We start from the raw sequence: 19,689 nt of genomic DNA on the forward strand, positions 1-19,689 counted from the left end.
TGCACTCATGACCTTTTCAATTTTCACAATCTGAAGGAAATTGATGTGCAAGATATTTAAAATAAGCCAATTAAGCTTTAATGTCACGTATCACTAATGCAATTATATGGAAGATTTGCTTCATTGTACCTAATGAGAACAAACACCTTTACAGTATAAACACAGATACTCAAAACCCAACTTCTCAATCCCAGGCTTCAGATCTTACTTCAAAATTAACTGAAATTCCATTTAAGCTTAAGAAAAGCCACTGAAATAGTCTGAAGATGAAAGATGTTTTATGCTTTTTTCTACCAAAGTATTTTCTAGCCTATTGTCTGCTTACCATAGAAAACAGGTCACCACAGCCCAACTGTTCCAAGTTCATTTCATTTTCAAACTACTGCATTTAAGCCAGCTAGGTGACCAATAGTTATGACAAGATCTAAGGAAAATTGGATTGCACAGAAATTTAAGTTAATGAGTAACACCATTCATTATCTTTAACATAAAAATTACAACAGAGCCTTCACTAGTGTAACTAAGAGACAAAATGAGTGACTCTGGATCCTCCATCTGAACCACTAAAGGAAGAATAAATTCATGACAAAAAAGAGCAGTAGGCAAAAGCAAAAAAATTTACTACAACATTCTCTGAGAAAAGAGGGGAGACCTCCCTTACAACATTGACTAGCCTGAAGCTGAAGTGATACTTTAGACCCTAAAGCAAATATACTACACAACTGGTAATCTAAAGGCTCTAAAATGACTGCTTTAAACTGTGATTTGAAAGACAAAAGCAGTCTCTCTCAGAAATCATAAATTCAGGTAGATCTACACCAAATTTGGGTCATTTATTTGTTAAAGAGACATTTAAATTCTCAGCACAAATGCATTGACTATGTTTTAAAGAAGCACAGACAATGTTGTTCTGTATTGATCAGTGTATACAATTAATGTAAGCATGGCAAAAGCCAATTCAGCACTGGATAAGCACTGGCAGATCCAATTCAGGATATTCTATGATTCTAACTGTATGCACAACCACACAGATGATGACCAAAACTGGTATCCCCAAGTACACAAGATACAAGGATTATGTGTAGTAATAATAGTTTTAAAGTGTTAAGGATACCTTTGAGTGTTCAAGATTTGTTTGCATCATATGAAGGCATCTAAATCCAGAAATATGACCCATAATTGAAGGCACAATCCTATCTTTTAAAGATTCAGGAAGTCTAATTCAATAGTCTCATTTTATTCAAGTATGAAACACTTCTCAAAAACATACCATACACCTTTAAATATTTGCACCCCATATACTCCAAACAAATTCATTATAAAACCCCTTCCTGGAATAAAGATTGTGACAATCTGCACAGAAGAAGACACTTCTCAGGCAGAACAAGAAGGCAGAGTGAACTTGGACTGTATTTCGATTATGCCTAAAAAACTCCTCAAAGCTACCACACTGAGTACCTGAGACAGGGGGTAAGGGGCCATAGGATATAGGAACAGACACAGGATAAAAGGACCCACACACAGACCCATGATGCCCAGTGCATCAACACAATTACCTGCTTCAGAGTTAAAGAAAACAGGCCTAACATACAAAAAAAGCATGAGACTTCAGCAATGCTGAAGTTATTAGATTGATCCTAGTTCTTCACAAAAAAGACTTCTTAGGACTAGTACTTGAGAAATACTTCTCAGTGAAATAATTTTCAATGAACCTGTCCATTTGATGCACTCATGCTAAAAAAAAGTGGCAACCAAAAGGAAAAAAACAAGCAGGCCACAAAGAAGAATGATTACACTAGCATTTGTTCATTTTTCTCAAGCTGCAAGTGCCACAACACATCTGTACTTCACAAAACCCAGTAATCAGACTTGTCCCAGACAGTAATCTCAAGTACTTTAAAGCTTCCAGAAACTTCCTCTTGATCCCATCAAAATAAATTTACAATACACATGCAATAACTACAGTTAAACTGCAACACGATGGAAACTAGAATCAAGCAGCAGTTAAGAACCCCTCACTACTACACTCTGAACATTAACATGGAGTCTTCCAACATTCTTCCACACCATCAGCCCCTTAAGTGACTTTCCTTGGAAAAGCTTCCAAAACAACTACAACCTGTAAAGAGAATATTTTTTTTATGTACTAGTGATCAATAAGGTGGTTGAGTATTTTTCAACCAGGAAAAACAAAGTCACCTCAACATCCAAGTGAGAGTAAACAATTTTTATTTTGAACTTACAGCTAAGTAAAAATAGCTTTAAAAATAAAAAGCTGCAACCTAGAAAGTAATTTTATCAATATTATTATTATTATTATTATTAAATCAAATTTAAGCTAATTGAAATGGTGTTCCTTCCACCAAATTGATGTCTAGAATCAATCTTAATCACAAAAACCTGAGCAGGTTGCTTTGTTTTCAAATTGCTGCTGGGCAACAGGCAACATTTAGAATATCTGTCAAATTAGGGGAACTTAATTCAGCAGTTTTAGTAAGAAATTCTAAGACTCCAAAAAGGAGGTCTTAAAATCTTTAGGATTTTAATGTCAACTTCCATTTGTGCAAGACCCAAGTCTGTATGGGAATCTATACTTAGCATTGTATTGTTTAGAAAACAAAGCAAGACAAGGGTGCAGTTTCCCTTCAATTTACTAGCAACAGTAGTGCAGCCATCGGTATTTTTACAGAACAGTAAGTGGGTTACTTTATGCCTTCTGAATCTGACAAGAATTTTACTCCATCTTGAACCACTTTTCCAAAGAAAAGGCAGGCTAATGGCTAGTGCCTAAAATAAAAACCCCAAAGCCACCTGGATTCCCTAACTTTTACTCCTCTCACTGAAGCTGTATTTTTTCTGAGCAGCTAGAAAAGATCCACCAAAAAGGCAAAGCCAGAAGAAAACTTTTGCATACAAAGACTGTTAAAAAACAAATGAGTCCTCGGAATACCAGGACTGAAACCAAGAGGACCGTAAGTTTTCCTATGGCTTAAAGAGTACCATTTATAGGACTAATGCTTAAATCTTCACCCCACAACCATCTTTGATGCATACTAGTAAATACTTAGCAGACTGAAAGCATGAACAGGACTTTGTCCATGTCCTGGACAAAGTATTACTAAGTAATATTCAGCAATACTCACTTTTTTTCCTTAAAAAAAATCTAACTTACAAAAGCCTTATTACTAAAAATCCTCCAGGTATGATTTTAAAGACTCTCTGTGACAGTTCCTGGTTCCTCAGGCTCCGAGTCAAAACACATAGCACATAGAAATTTGGAAGTAATTGAACCATAAGCCAATACCTAATCAGCTGCCTCCAATAACATATTTCCACTGCTCTGTATCATCTCGCTACCTAACATACCCTAGCTCTGCATCGAAAACTAAGGATTTGAATGTATTATTAGCAGTTCATCTAAAAGGAGCTTTATAAAATTAATCACACAAGAGACTGATTCTGCCTATCATGTAGATTACTTTTTTCTGCTGTTGAAAATGAAGTCTTTATTACATGTTCAAGCTGAATGCTCAGTAAAAATTCCCTTCCATTTCTCTTCCTGATGGCATTTTTGCAGTCAAAAGCAAGGAGCTCATACTGAAGACCACAAACAACAGAAAAATATTACTGGACCAGATGCACACCTTATTGAGTTAGTGCACCATGTCTTTAAGAAACAAGTTTGTGCCGAAAAAAATACATGATTCTTACTAGTTCCATTACAAGATCTATTCAATGGCAGGCAAAAAAAACAACCCCAAATCCACAAACATCAAAAGAAGCCCAGAATGACAAGCAGCAATGCAGTTCACAGAATCAAAGAAAAAAAGGCTGGAAGGAACCTTGAGGATCATCTAAACCAACCTTTCTTGTCAAAAACACAGTCTAGGCAAGACAGCCCAACACCCTGTCCAGCTGAATCCTTCATGTCCAATGTTGTGGAATGCACCACTTCCTCGGGAATTTATTCCAATGGTTGATTATTTCCATTGTGAAAAATTTTCCTGTTGTGTCTAACCACAATCTCATCATGATTAACTTTTATCCATTACCCCTCATCTTTTCAAGTGTGTCCTTGTAAAAAGGGAGTCTCCATGTATGTTGCAGCCACACTTTAAATACTGGCTCATGATGATGAGGTCTACCCTGAGGCTTCTTTTCCCAAGGCTGAACAAACACAGTTCCCTCAGCATTTCCCACTACTTTGAAAATATTTGTGGCCTCAAGTTACTGAATTACACTGCTCTTGCAAATCTAGCCATCCTTGCCTTCTGTTTGTGTGCAAGACTCATACGTGCTGCCATGGAGAAGGTACAGTGAAATTACACTGACATTAAACAGCAGTTACTGAATGATGGACCATAAGTTACCCTAAGCCAAAGTGATTCCACTGCCAGCAACCACTCTAACTCACAGGCCAGAGTTGTCTATGCAAGCAGCCAGTGAACTCGCTGGCCAGGCTCCACTCAATCCTAAGGTCAAAGCCTTATCTTCACAAAAACCCTTTCTACAAAAAGATGGTGACTAGTGATACCATTTAAGCACTTTCAATGGGACAATTTGAGCACTTGGCATGAAAAATAAGAGTCCAACGATTTTGCAAACACGGCCCTTGGGAACATTATTGCAGAATCCCTTTCTTCAGCTGACCCTTTATTTGGTACACTCAAAGAATCTCACAGGATGAGCAAAATTTCCAAGACTGCTCCAGTTAAAACATACTGTATTCTAAACAGGAGATGACAGATCTATCTACAGAAGATCAGCTGCTACATTATATAGTTAAGATTTAGCTTCATCCTGGATACATGGCTAGCTACATCTTGGATACAACAAAGAGGCGTAACTCTTAAATTCCAAAGGAAACTAACACCAAAAAGCTGTAAGGCAATTTCATCTTGTGAAAATGAATATGGGGCAAAGGAAGCAAATGAATAAATAAAAAAATACTTTGTAAACTTGAAATATTTGGCAGACACCTTAACCTGTCCCCTTCCAAGTTCCATCACATGCAGGGCACAGCAAGTCACATCTGGCTTTGATGACATGAACCTTTCTAGAAATACAGTCTTTGTTGTCTTTAAAGACTGCATGGAACTTCCATAATTCCCCTTTCTTCTTCTGGAAATGAAAGCAGACTGCTACAAGCTAAAATGACAAAACTGCAATAAAAAGAACCAGCTCCAAGAGCTGCACCACTTCAGGCCTTTGAACACAAACTGAGCCAAACAAACTTTGCAAAATTATGCAGAGACAAAAAAAGTAATAGATGGAGAAAGGCAACACTTGACCATAAACTAGAATTGCTCTGTCAAGTCAAAACTTAATTCACCTTGGCATAATTCCCATATTCAGGATCTCTTTGATCTGATTAATTTGTAATATTAAATATTGACATAATTTTGAATGAAGAGCAAAAAAACCTTCCTCCTTTTAGCATTTGAACAAAATTAGTATTACTGCACTTATTTTAGCTCATGCTGTCCAGCTCCCCAAATGCTTCCTATCTTAATTTTAAACAGGACAACTTGTGTTCACTTTTAGTAAACAGACTTCCTCTTAACCTCACCCAACCATCACCACTGACACCAAAAGAGTTGTCAATATTTACTTCAATTAGGACGTAAGTCTCTGTTTTCTTTCATTTCCAGAGCTCAACCAGTCTCACAGTAATGAAAATATTGTGTCTTTAAAATAAACCCTCATTTACCAAACTTTCTATCAAAACATCAAAAATGTTTTGGAACTCTTTTCTAAACCACCAGTTTTACCAATATCACTTTAAGCTTTTCCAGAATACTGAACTTCACAGCAACAATTTTAAGTATATTTATCTACAATCAAGAACACTCCTGATCTGTACTTCACATCTCTAGAGGCAGCACAGATACTTCCTCATAAATGTGTAACAATGCATCTGGCTTTATAAAAAAAAGGGTGACCAAGAATACAACTGGCATTTGTAAATGCCCATGTAACTAGAACATGTAAGACAGACCCATACAGTTGCTGTGTCATTATTTCTGTCTTTCCCACCCCACAAGTTTCATCTCTAAGTATGTTAGACCTACTCTTGGGTTACTGATCTTAATGGAGTGTAAAATCTAATGCAGTTTCAGAAGAACTCCATTTACCTCTCAGATCTACAAGCTTAACAATTGTGTATCTACAAAAATAGACTACCGATTTTGTAACCCCAAAGACTGAGAAGTTTGACAACACCTATTGTCTAAGAAAGACATGTTGACTGAAATGTAATTATACTTTTCCCTTGTGAAACAAAATCCCTCTCCCCTTCTAATTCTGCCGGTAACTGATGACAGGCAACCTAGCTTACAGCTGTCCAGGTGTAGTGGGTTGATGCTGGCTGGATGCCAGACACCCACCCAAACTTCTCTATCACTCCCCTCTACAGCTGGACAAGGGAGAGAAAATACAAGGAGTCATGAGCTGAGATAAAGACAGAGAGGTCACTCAGCAAATACCACCAGAGGTAGAACAGGCTCAGATAAGAGCTATTAACTGAATTTATTACTAACAAAATCAGAGCATGATAATGAGAAGTAAAATACAACCCTCGAAACACCTTCCGCCCTCCTCCACCATTCCCTCCTTCCCAGCAGCACAGGGAGACAGGGAACTGGGGTAATGGCCAGTTCATCACAAGTTATTTCCTTTGCTTCTCAGGAAGAGGAGCCCTTCTCCTGCTCCAGCATGAGATCCTCCCCGACGGGCGACAGTTCTCCATGAACTTCTCTGACATGAGTCCATCTTGTAACAGATCTCTGCAAGCTGCTGCAGCACAGGTCACTCTGCCATGGGCTGAACGACCAAGGACAGACTGCTCCACAGGGGGCTCCGCTTTCTGTGGGCCCTCGACATGGTCACAGCCTCCTGACAGGCATCCACCTGCTCCACCATAGGTATCTTTCATAAGCTGCAGGTGGATTTTGCATGCTCATAGATTTTTATGGGCTGGAGGGCACAGCGGCTTCACCACAGGCTGCACCACAAGCTCCAGGAGAATCCTAGCTCTGGTGTCCAGAGCACCTCTCCTCCCCCTTCTCCCACACTGACCTGGGTGTCTACAGAGTTGTTCCTCTCACATGTTCTCAACCCTGCTCTTCTCTGGCTGCAATTACAACTGCTCAATAACTTGTTGGTTTTTCTTTTTTTCTCCTTCTTAAACATGTCATCACAGAGACATTACCACCATTGGCTCAGCCTTGATCAGAGGCACATTCCATCTTCGGAGCTGCAAGGGATTGACTCTGTTGGACATGGATGAAGCTTCTAGCAGCTCCTCAAAGAAATCATCACCCTGCTACCCAAGCTTGGCCATGCAAACCCAACACCAGATTATACATTTCTGAACACTGGCATTAAACATGAACACTATGTTCTGAATTTTCTTGATATACCAGGGGAGTTGCTTGTTTTAAAAATTAACAAATGAGCTTTCCTCATTTTTTACAAAGCTTGTAGGACGAATCATGTTTCAAAATGTTCATTTGTAGTAAATTTTTCTTTTAAACATCCTCTTTTGTTATTAATGGACTTAAAAGCAGTTCATACAATGCATTCATATACTTTTACTCCTTCCAGGATTCAGGAATGGAATTTTTACTGAACACATATTTCTACACCATTAACAACATTTTATCATCATCCAGTAGCATGCTAATACAACTATGATTCCTTTCATTTCCAAACACATTTAAGCTTCTTTTAATTTTCTGGGCATGACAACACAATCTTCCTTGCTATCTCCAAGGTTCATCATCTTCTCTATGTCTTAACTAATCTGTACTAATTAACTGCTATCCATCTTAATTCCCATATGAAATGACTTCAAAATCTTTTGGATGAGAAGACAGTAGCCAATAGGGAACCCCATTCTACCACAGGCCACTGCAATTATACCTCATTTACAGCCTCAAACTCTCAACAAGACACATTCACACCATTTCAGCTAAATCACGTTCCTTGTCTGTAATTTCATTTACCTTTGTATATACACCTTTCTGACAAGAAATACAAATAATCTTGCACCCTGTTCATAGTGTTTTGAAGAATCTCAAAGAACTACCAGCATACATCAATTTCAGCCTAGCTACTAAGTCTAACGAACCTGAAGCATATAGTGGTAATGGTATCTAGAGCACACTTTCCCATTCTTGAGAGTACAGCAGGTCACACCACTTTAGATTCAACAGCAATACACACAGAGACCCTATTATGATGCTCAACAGACACCTCAAAATATCATTAATCCAAAGGGTTAAAGTATTTCTACGCTTCTCTACAGAAGCTAAACCAGACTTGAATTTCATGCTAACCACCCAAACTAAGATTAGGTCCAGGCAGAGTCAACTCCAGTGACCCTGGGTAGTACCATCAACTGACACATGGACTGGACAACTCTAGACTCCAGAGAAGAGGATGCTAGCTAACCAACATGTGTTTTAAAGTGATTCAGTAAGACAGTGTTAGATGCTTTTATGCTTTATTATATAAATACACTTATGACTGTGTACTGTGTGCAGAATTTTATTCAGAATTTGCTTATAATACATTATGTCCTGCAAATCAACCCAGTGAAAATCAAATAACCTGTTCATACAGAAGAAGAGAGTTCATCTGCAGTAGCGGCAGGTCTGGAGCCTAGAGACATTTGCCAAAGGAAGACACTCATCCCATACCCTTCAGTGATTGTTATAACAGATTATTTAGAGTAATACATAGCACCTGACATAGCAAACACGTAACTCATACATCAGAAGGCCATGTATTTGTGCTTTTTGAAAGGTTGAAGACCAGCCTGATTTAGCATCTTGCTAGAAAAATTACTTCTGCTGAAACACCAGGACACCAGTGTTCCTTTCTCCTGCCACCAATTTTCACCCTTCTGCAACAGCTGTTTCACTAATTCACACATTTAAGTGCCCAGATAGTCTGAACTACAACTTCAAACTAAAACCAAGCAGGTAGGTTTCAAAGCCACTATCACTGAAAGTATTTCTTCCTACCTGTACAGCAAAACTCCAATCAAAGAAGGACAAATGTAAAAGTCGGAGTATTTGCTTTTATAGTGACAGTCATTGCTTTGGTTTTTTAAGGGAGATGACCTGCCAGAAGACACTTCAATCAAATGTCTTAAAACTCATGTAAGAGAAAACACATCTTTATGGCTGGAAAGTCTACTCAAGAAACCAGAGTACCTTTAGCATCACAAGTTACTTGTACCACTATCCACCCTTGGCATAGTTAAGGTTGTGTTTGCTTAGAAGAAAGATACTGAATTGTTCCACATCCCTTGACAGGTATTTCAAGAGTAGTAACTGAAAGAAGAATGAGTTGAAAAATATTTTTTGCTAGCTGCACTTCTTCCCCTGCGAAAAGCACATTTAGGTTGACTGAATCCAGCAAACTTTCAAAATGCCTACAGGTTTTTAACCTCTTCTCCATCTCAGTTTACCAATATGGACATGCAAAGAGCTTCAAAGAAAGATTGGGACTAAAAAAATACCCTAGGTTATTTCAAGTAAAATACTTGAAATTTCCAGAAAATCCTCACTTCCTGATGTAGTGTAGTTTAAGTGCTTGCATACAATCCTCTTTTGCAGGGCATGGAGTCCATTTCTGAGAATTAACTCCCTGAATCTATGGTACAATAAAGTCTACAGCCTAACACTCCGAGTTGTTGATAAAGAAACCCAAAACCTACTACTAATAGCTAAGCAGCAGAACCAAATGATTATTCTTTAGATAAGTTGTACAATACATATACACTTGTGCACAGAATTAATCCCATCAGTTCCCAAAAGTTCCCATCAGTATAAACCTTGGGTTCATTCTCTGGGTTTTTGTTTTTGAAGTACTTGAGTTGATGAGAATTTTCATTTTAGAAAGGCCTTGCACACCATTTACATTACAGATACGTACAATGTCAAAGGACCTAAAATGTATGGCAGGTAAACCTCTGGTCACCCAAACAATAAACTAGAAAAGGAAACTGTTTTAGTCTACAGAAGTCACTTGAAGCACTTTTTGTATGGAACAATGAATAGAAAACAAAAGAAAGTACCTCCTGTCCAGTAAGAAAGAGTAAGAGATCTCCTTCTTCTTCTTCACACATGTGAATTTGTATCACTGTTCGAATGGCAGCCTCAAGGTAGTCCCTTTCAGGTTCTGGAGTATAGAATATCTCCACAGGATGGGTACGACCCGGGATAGTTAGAAGAGGACAGTTATCAAAATAGATCTGAAACTTGCCAGCATCTAAAGTAGCACTCATAACTATAACCTGTGGATTTGGAGGACAAAAAGTTACTCAATGTTTAGAACTTGTGATATGTGATGCATATAACATGCAATTTTAAGAAAGTAAATTGCTGACTGTAATATAAGAATGCATTTATTACCTGAATAAAGCACCCCTGTTCAAAAAAATTCCAAGTCAAATACATAAGGTTAAGCTACAATTGCATTGTTTCTAGGAGCTTCCTCAATACAAAACACATTCAGATTTTCCTAAGTTTAGCCTTCCAAAATACATGATCACAGATAAAAAAACAATTATAAAACTCAGCTAACGGTAAGGACAGAGATACTTAGTATGACTGCAACTAGAAGAGAGATGCCATTGAACTTCATCATTACTGACCTTCAGATCAGATCTTTGTCTTACAACCTCCTTCAAAACTCCCATCAAGATATCCGTAGCCAGTGTTCTCTCATGGGCCTCATCAAGAATTATAACACCATAGCGCTCCAGCAAAGGATCATTCATCGCCTCACGAAGTAACATACCATCAGTCATATACCTGAACAAAGAGAAACAATTCCAACTCACACTCTGCTTATTAGGTTTGATACAGAATCCTCTTGCATATCACTACATTGCTTGAACTAAGCTTTTAATCAACTTTTTCAGTGTAGCAACACCAACAAACTACTTCCAACACTGTAACATGCCCATTTTAAGTTTTCAAATAGAAAAAGAGTATAAGCAGAATCTCATGGGGGGTAAAGCTTAAAAAAAAGTGGGGGGGGGAGAAAACTTTTTTTAAAAAAGGGGGGGAGTGAGGAGGAATAAGGCTTTGTAACATTTACAATAGTTTGTAGAGTGTTACTGGCAGACTTCCACACCTGAACTCAAGAGAAGAGACAACACCCTCTAAAATCCAAGATACACTGTTTCTGCAATTGTTCTCCTTTTCTGTCTGCAGATCATCTGTTCACTTTTTGCCTTTCTGCTACTGTTACATTTCTTTTTCCATATTAACTTTATGCCCAGCCCTTCTACTTGTATGACCAAGGAGAAGCCATCTTTTGATAGAAAAGCATTGATCCTTGAACCACATTGTGTTGTTTTTAACTGAGCATATTGAATGTAATATGTAAATGATGCATTAAATGCACCTGTTTCCTGGCAGCACAGGAATCTATAGCAGATGACAAGTACAACACTCCTGATTATGTGTCCAGAGCCAGGCATAGGCCAGTTTTGAATCTTTGGGAAGTTCTCTTTACTGAAATAATGTACTGAACTTCACCAGAAGTACCCTGAGTAGAGGACCCCACATGTAAAACCTCAGCTAAATGTACAACAAAGAGAAACTGCATATTGAAGTGCCTTATTATGAATAGTGCCTTAATAATAAAATATTTATTCAGGTCACTGCCTTCTTTCTGGATCATTTAAAATTAATTTCTATAGGGTGCAATGTCTTCTTTAGGAGGAATGAGTAATTTCCAACTCTATTCATGCTTCATACCTCACACTTCTCAGCTCATACTACAGCTCCCTTGACTCTTCCCCACTCAGACACAAAAGCACCAATCCACAGAGTCACTCCCTTATTACTCCTTTCATAACTTTGCTCTCACCCTTCATAACCCTGTGGTTCCCCCACCTCCAAGTATGCTGTTATACATTTACCTGACAGCTGCAATACTTACTTCAAAATGGTTTTTGCACTACTGCAATCTTCAAACCGAATGGAGTACCCAACCTCCTGGCCCAGCATGACATCCATCTCATCAGCAACACGCTGTGCCACGCTCATTGCGGCCACTCGCCGGGGCTGGGTACACGCGACTCCCCTCTTCGGACCAGGTAACGAGCGCATGTAGTCTACACACCACTGAGGGATCTGCCAAGGATACAATTCAGTGATAAACACACTTCAAATGGTCACATGGAATCTGCAACCTGTACTGAATCCAAAGTCAGTTACAATTCCACAGAGATGTCAACTGCACACATAAAAACAGCCAAAGCAGGACAGACTATATTAGAGATAGACTAGTTAGTTGGATCCACTGCCACTAAATAAAGCACACTCTCGTTAAGCATGTACATAACTATCTTTGAAGTTATCAAGGAAATACACAGGTTCACGGTACATTTTATAGATGTTAGATCAATACTTTTTAGAGTTACTTAGCATCAGCCAACATGCTCCAGAGCAACCAAAATTAGAGATAAAACACAAAATTTGAGATCAGTAGCACAGTTAAAATTTTACAGTAAGCAAAATGTATTCTGTGTCTCAAAAAAGTAATGCTTACTAATATTTATAAGCAAAAATAATTATTTTAGTAATAAAAAATTGTCTTAGCCAAGAAGGGCAACAAATAAAACGAACAGATAATTATGTTCATTAGGTTTATTACTGCTCTTCAGAAATTTCATCAACCACATATAAAACCCCTATGTTTTCCTTCCTGTGTTAGCACTCATTTGATTTGCCAGTCAGCAGTTTTCTGCTCCTATTAGGAATATGGAAACAGTAAGAATCATCCAAAATAAGTTTTATTCAGAATTCCTATGGTCAGTAACAGTTTGATGGAGATAGATTATTCTCAACATGTTCTCAGTGTGACACTTTATGAGGAGACGTCTCCAGGCCGAACTAGTTCCAAGCCTACAGACCAAAAAATCCACTTGTTCTTAGTAATTACTTTCCAAGTAGTCTTAAAAACACAAAGAGGAAAAGAAAACATACCATTTATATTTATATTTATATTTATATTTATATTTATATTTATATTTATATTTATATTTATATTTATATTAGGAATTCCAATGAGGAATAAGAGAAAGCAGTATAATTTAAACCAGGAAAATGTCAGTTCTTTATAATTATATTTTCACAGCAAAATGGACATAAGTAAACAGTAACACATAACCAGACACAGATCAGTGTAGTCTAAAGCATTTTTAAATGATGAATATGGAGAACTTCCACTATAAATATAGGAGCAATAAAGCAAACGGAATCAAAATATGACAGGAGCCTATTAGACTGCTGTGAAGAACTCAAAATTTCTGAAAATCCTATTCAAAACTAGAATAGCAGTTCTTGAACACTAACAGCAGCAACACAAAACCCTATCCTGTAACATATACATGCCTCCCCTGCTTTACTAAGTCGCAAGTAACAGCTCAAGTAAGTATATTAGTATATGTGAGTATATTAGGTAAAGCTTTTTTACTTAGGGCAAGTCCTGAAATATATTTTGAACCAGCAGTCTCTCAGACCACTGCAGCATGAAATAAAACCAATTTAAACGTGATTTTCCAGTAAACAACAAAATCTTCAGCACCAGTGTGAAATGAAAGAAAAGGGCTCCACAGACTTCCCTGTGCTAAGCTGATATAGACAACCACCTGAAGACTTTTCCTGTCCATCTTTCAAAGACATACATATACTGGGAAAAAGGACTCTGCCATACTACATTTTTTTACTTCAGTCATATCTGGGAATATACTCTCATTTGGTTATTATGAAACCTAGCCTAAAGTTAAACCCACTGACAGAAAAAAAACCCTACAGCATCATCAAAATCCCCGACTTTCCCTATAAAAAAGGTCATTCTATCAAGTATCCAAAGCAGGAGGAATGGCTTTAGTTAGCACCATTTAATCTCAAGGACTTTCTCAAGTAAGAGATTTTCAAATATGACTTCCATAAACATGAGGAGGTAGTGACTAGACATACACTGGCATCTAAGATCAAGGATAAATGGACTAAGGGTTATTTAAGACTATTTCAAAGTCAAAGGAACTTCATCATTTTAAGAACTGCATAGCAAGAGATGGAAGAGCACTCCCCTTTCTGGCTTTTTTGAGCCTCTCCAACTTCCTGAAAAATTCCTCAGTTAAAAGTTACACAGTAGAATTCTCTTCATTATCATTATCTGAGGACCTGCATAGTTTCTCCTGCACATTAAAGGACAAGGATTAAGCTATACTCCACATCACCTTGCTCCTGAACTTCGCCAAGAAGCTGCACTAAAGAAGTGGCATCACTTCTGCTACATCAATACACAAGGGACATGCCACTCTAGCATTCTCTTTACCAAAGAGAAACTATTATACCAGAACCACATATGATCCCAGGTTTAACAGAGAGTGAACACTGCAATTACAGTAAGTAATTACCCCTTCGTAAGAGAAATCTGGCACACCCATTCCATCACTGAGCCCGTTTCCAGCGCATTTAGAAAAACCAGTTAACTTCAAAGGTTAAGTTTAAATTACAAATCAAGCCACTGCAAACACTAAAGAACCGAAAATTAATGTCGTGGCTTCCAATATACTTCTTCAGTACTTTGGGGTTTAAGTCTACATGAAACAAGTGAGAAAAGTTTAATCTTCTGTTTTTTCCATTGCTGAGCCAAACATTTCCAATCCTGGGCGCTCTACAAGACTAATGGGAAAACATGCATATAATCATAGAATCACAAAATGGTTTCAGGCGGAAGAGATCTTAGAGATCATCTGGCTTCAACCATCCTGCAATGGCCAGGGATGCCACCCACCAGACCAGACTGCTACAAGCCCCATCCAACCTGGCCTTGAACACTCGCAGGGATGAGGCACTCCCAACTTCTCCAGGAACCTGTTCTAGTATTTTACCACTCTCACAGTGAAGAATTTCCTAACAGGTAATCTAAATCTCCCCTCTTTCAGGTTAAAAGCAATTTCTCCTTGTCTTATCACTATCTGCCCATGTAAAAAGTCATTCTTCATGTTTTTCTAAGTCCTCTTTAGGTACTGAAAGGCCACAGTGAAGCCTCCCTGCAGCCTTCTCTTCTCCAGGATCAACAATCCCAACTCTCCCAACCTGCCTAAATAGGAGAGGTGCAGATAATAATCAGGGAAAGGACTTGAAAGGCAGCAGCTAACTATCAAAAAGCTATCTACTACTGTATAGCCTTTTACTATCACAATGAAAGAAGATACTAATTTTGGAAATAATATTTTTCAAATGTTGCTTGTTTTTATTTGTATAAAGCTGATATTAATACCTTATGTACACCTGCAGTTTGAACATTAAAGGATTTCTTAGCTGCAGAAAAGTATTTATCTTGCTCTGATCAATGAATTTATAAAGAAAAACAAACATCCATAAACAAGTTTTAAGACAGCAACTGACCACAAAAACAATGACACACTACCATATGTAAAACAGTTTTCATTAGGTGGCAGCAGGACAATTTTCAGTGGTATGTCCCTACAGAGACACTGTCAATTGTTTAAAAGCATATCTGCAACTTCACAGAGCAAATTAACAGTAAGCAGGGAAGATTCCAAGACAGTTTATGTGCTTCTGGTAGCTTAAATCCAGTTTTTAGGCAAGATGTGTTAAATTACTTAAATCCTTTCAGAAAGTAGGGGTTAAAGTGGTAAGATAACTCAGGAAAAGCTTTATGCCTGAGGAATGACACTGACATAATCTTTAGATCTTCAAATTTTCGGATCACGCAAGTAATCTTGTTTCCATATACGTGAGTACAATTTTTTAACGTAATATTCAGGCTACTGCATCTTCCAAATAACTACATAATCAGACCTTTCTAAAGAACTTTATACAGTCCTAGTCTTTGTTCATACAGTTATAAAAAAACCACATAATGTCAAAAAACTACCTGCTAGAATTAGCACTGGTTCCTAGAATGTGCAGCAAGATCCTGTAACTTTAGATATTTCAGGCACAGTTATAAAAGATATTCAATATACTATTATGTCCTTCACATTTTCTCAACATCCAAAATTTTATGACCAAAAATCTACTGCCTGTAAAACTTAAAAGTTAGCTACAATCTCTTTTATAAAGACTAAAATATTCTTCCGCTTTAATTTTCTGCCTAGACAAAAGGATTTTATCAGATTACAGAACAAACAAGTGTTTTACATCAGTTTTCAACACAGACTTTAAACAGTAAACTAGAGGATAAAGTTTTGAACAAGTCTACCCTGCTATAAATACCCAGGTGTTCCTTGTATCTTAGATATTCCCTGTTTACTGGTCCTCAAAAATTTTGTTAAGGCTTAAGGAGGCTCTGCACATCTGTTATCACTACTTCTGGTGCTGAGGAAGACTTTTAAAGCCGTAAGTCTCCAAAAAAAAAAAGTGATTTTTAACTGCAGCACTAAAAATCTCTACAACCTCTGAGAAGTTTCAGCACCAAAGAAACACAAGACTCTACCTCTCAAGTTTGAGTATCACCAAAAGCTAATCAGACGTCAGAATTGTATCTGACATTTCGTTTTATCAATAGCAATAAATTTCATAAAACATGAACAAGTTCATACTTTGTAGCTGCCATCTACATAGACAGCTAAATAAATAATTTGGAACCACCACTTCGGTTTGTGGATTTAGTACACTTCTGTCCCACCATAAAAGCTCTATCTTCCTCTAACAGAAACCTACCAATTATAAAGCCCAATGGAACCAGGGGCCTGGAATAAGTACTGGATTTTTGAAGTGGAAGAAGTTGTAAAATTCTCCTCACCTTCTGCACTCATTAAAGAAAATACAACATCCATCATATTAGTTTTGCTCACAGTTTTTGAAGTATTCTTACACATTTATTTCTCACATATAACCACAACCTTTAAAAAAATGCAGTATCACATAGATAAGAACTCACCTGTGTTGTTTTACCAGACCCAGTCTCTCCAACCAGCACAAATGACTGATGCCTAATCAAAATATCCGTAAATCTTTCCTTATATTCCCAGACAGGAAGCTGTAGCCTTTTTTTCAGGATATCATAATATCGTGGGGTATGTGGTAGATTTGTGAAAGGGTTAATACTGTGTGGTATCATTGCTGGTTTTATAGCTGGTAAGCCAGCAGCTGCATAATACGTAGAGTTGGATGTAGGTCGCAGATCTTTTTCCTTGTCCCTCTCTCTGTCACGATCTCTATCTCTGTCACGATCCCTATCACGATCTTTCGAACGGTCATCTCGGTCCCTGTCCCGGTCCCGATCTTTCCTAAAACAGGTTAAGAGACAAAGGAGAAAATGAGACACTTGAATATTTAAATGTAGAGGAGGAATTTTAATACAACACAACCCTAAAGATGCCCAGCGTGAAGTGGATAAAAACCAAATTTTTGAAGTCTTGTAATCAGCTACCTGGAAGGATAAGCACCAAGGAGTAACAACAGTATATATGATGCATACTCAACATTAGATAGACACAGCTACACTTATTGTACCTAAACACTGCAACAGTGCCTCTCATTACAGCTAAGACTGAATAAAGCTATCATGTGGAGAGATTAATGTTTTAACTCTCTTCATCTAATGATTATAAAGAATCAGTCGTGCAGTGTAGATGTCTCACCTCTCCCCATCCCCACTTGCTGCTGCAGAAAAATAAGGGAACACTAAAAAGTGTTTTTGCCTACCTACCAAAGGAATTATACCCACCCAAAAAAAAATAACTCAAGATAGTAAGCAAGCCAGGGAAGGAAAGTTTAATTTCATTATTCCACAGTTACTCTGTAGCTTTATTTTTGTTTCAAGTCTTACACACAATTCTGACTCCATCAACTTTGCTACACAGGTTGTTGAGTCTGGAACTTAAGACTTAAAACCATCCACTACAGTTCACAGAATCAGAATAATCGAGGTTGAAAATGACCCTTAAGATTATGGGTTCAACTGTTAACCCAACACTACCAAGCTGTACAGTATCTTTTACAGCATCACCTCATACCACACACTTCAACAGCATTTATGTATTCGCATTTGTTCCATATATTAAGTAGAAAAATTCACTGCGTGTGCAAAAGAAAAACAGTATTCTCAAACTCTGACCTCAGTCTTTTTGAGTTTGATTCTGCAAGTCCATGTACTTGTTCCTGCACATAATCCCACTCTTCCTACAAACACACTTACAAAGGAATCCTTAGTTTGACCCAAAAATTACAGCTGCATGCTTTTAATAAAAATTCTCAATTCAAGACTTTGAAACGAGCCCTGCTTTACAAAAATAATCCATTTCATTTTAAACTAGATCAAGCTGAAAAGAATAGTGGCATCTTTGCCTGCAAAACTGGTGTCCTCAGCTTTGTCTCTTTGTGTGCATCAACTGAAATCCCATCCAAAAGGCAAAACAACAAAGTCAACACCAGCTTTACAGCAAGTGCACACATAAACATTTCTAGGCTATATTAAGAAAAAACAAAACCTCACCTCTTCCTTCACCAGCACTCAGGCAAGTCTAAAGACCATGTCCAAAGAAAACCCTTGCCAATACTCCTCTCCACAGCTTTTTTGTTTTAAACATGCATTTGACATTCAAATTTAACAACTGAAATAATACCATATTCTGACCTATAGAGAAGATGCAGTAACCAAGATTAAATTAGCATTGATTCTATAAATTTTAATTCAAAATGTGCTGTGCTTTGGAAACAACCACCACTACTCTTCTTGTATACATGAATGTAATGTATGCAGCCTTTTTTTTTTTTTTTCCCTCAGTACTCTAACTTTAACATTACTTCTAACACAGTCAAATATTGCACAAGCTAGAAATCTCTTCCTACTGTAAAATGCCATGCAGATACTGCAGAACCCAACAGGTTCATATTCTCCATATGGAAGTTACCCCTACAAACCAGGCTCCATTATACTACTCAGGAAGGTCTAAGAGTTGAATAGCATCTATCAGACAGCAACAAAGCTTTGGGCTTGGCTGATGAGCTATTCACCTTCTAAACAGCTACAGGTACCAGGACAGAAAAGTGCATGGTCAGGCAGTAACATCACTGGCAGGAGAAAGAAACAAAGGTATAAAAACAATTCAAGAATGGTAAAGCCAGGGTAAAATGCAAAAACACACTTCACTAAAGGTAGTATAAGTCACACTAATGTGCAGGTTTGGCTTTTTACAGTATTCTTTTGTATATGTGTGTTTCTGAAGGATTTGTATCCTTCACCGGTATCCAGGTAAAGTGTACATAAGCCACACCAACAAAATCTATTCCACAATCATTTAATAAAACAGTATCATGTCAGCAGCTTCTGCATTGCAGACCAAGCGTACTTTCTTCATACACTTCAGCCCCCATGAAGCAGCCGTGGTGCTAAAAGGAATAGATCCCCACCGCTGCCTACCCTTCCCAGGTGTCAGCACAAGCATTTCACCAGCCTTGTGAAGAACCAACCCTCCCACATGCACAAAATTTTAACTTGGATCACTATCTCTGATCTGGCCTCCTAAACACTCCCTTGTAGCACTTATTTTCTGTGTTGGTAGCTACTTAAAACAAACAAAAATACAACCTCATGAACAAAAAGTTAATTAAATGGACTACAAATACAATCCATCATGGAAAGTGCCATTAATCCCCCATTTCTCAGTTTCTTCAC

General features: G+C 37.7%; 1 protein-coding gene across 1 annotated transcript in view; it reads right to left on the reverse strand.

Annotated features, from left to right (window-relative positions):
• DHX15 (DEAH-box helicase 15) overlaps positions 1–19,689 on the reverse strand; it is a 45,529-nt gene that overhangs the window by 22,420 nt on the left and 3,420 nt on the right. The window contains exons 2-5 of the mRNA XM_021554409.3: positions 16,951–17,299; positions 11,965–12,158; positions 10,667–10,826; positions 10,088–10,306 (exon numbers count right to left, since the gene is read on the reverse strand). Coding sequence (XP_021410084.1) covers positions 10,088–10,306; positions 10,667–10,826; positions 11,965–12,158; positions 16,951–17,299 — 922 coding nt within the window. The remainder of the gene's footprint in view (positions 1–10,087; positions 10,307–10,666; positions 10,827–11,964; positions 12,159–16,950; positions 17,300–19,689) is intronic.

Source organism: Lonchura striata, chromosome 4, assembly GCF_046129695.1.
Source record: "Lonchura striata isolate bLonStr1 chromosome 4, bLonStr1.mat, whole genome shotgun sequence".
In the NCBI taxonomy this organism is placed as follows: Eukaryota; Metazoa; Chordata; class Aves; order Passeriformes; family Estrildidae; genus Lonchura; species Lonchura striata.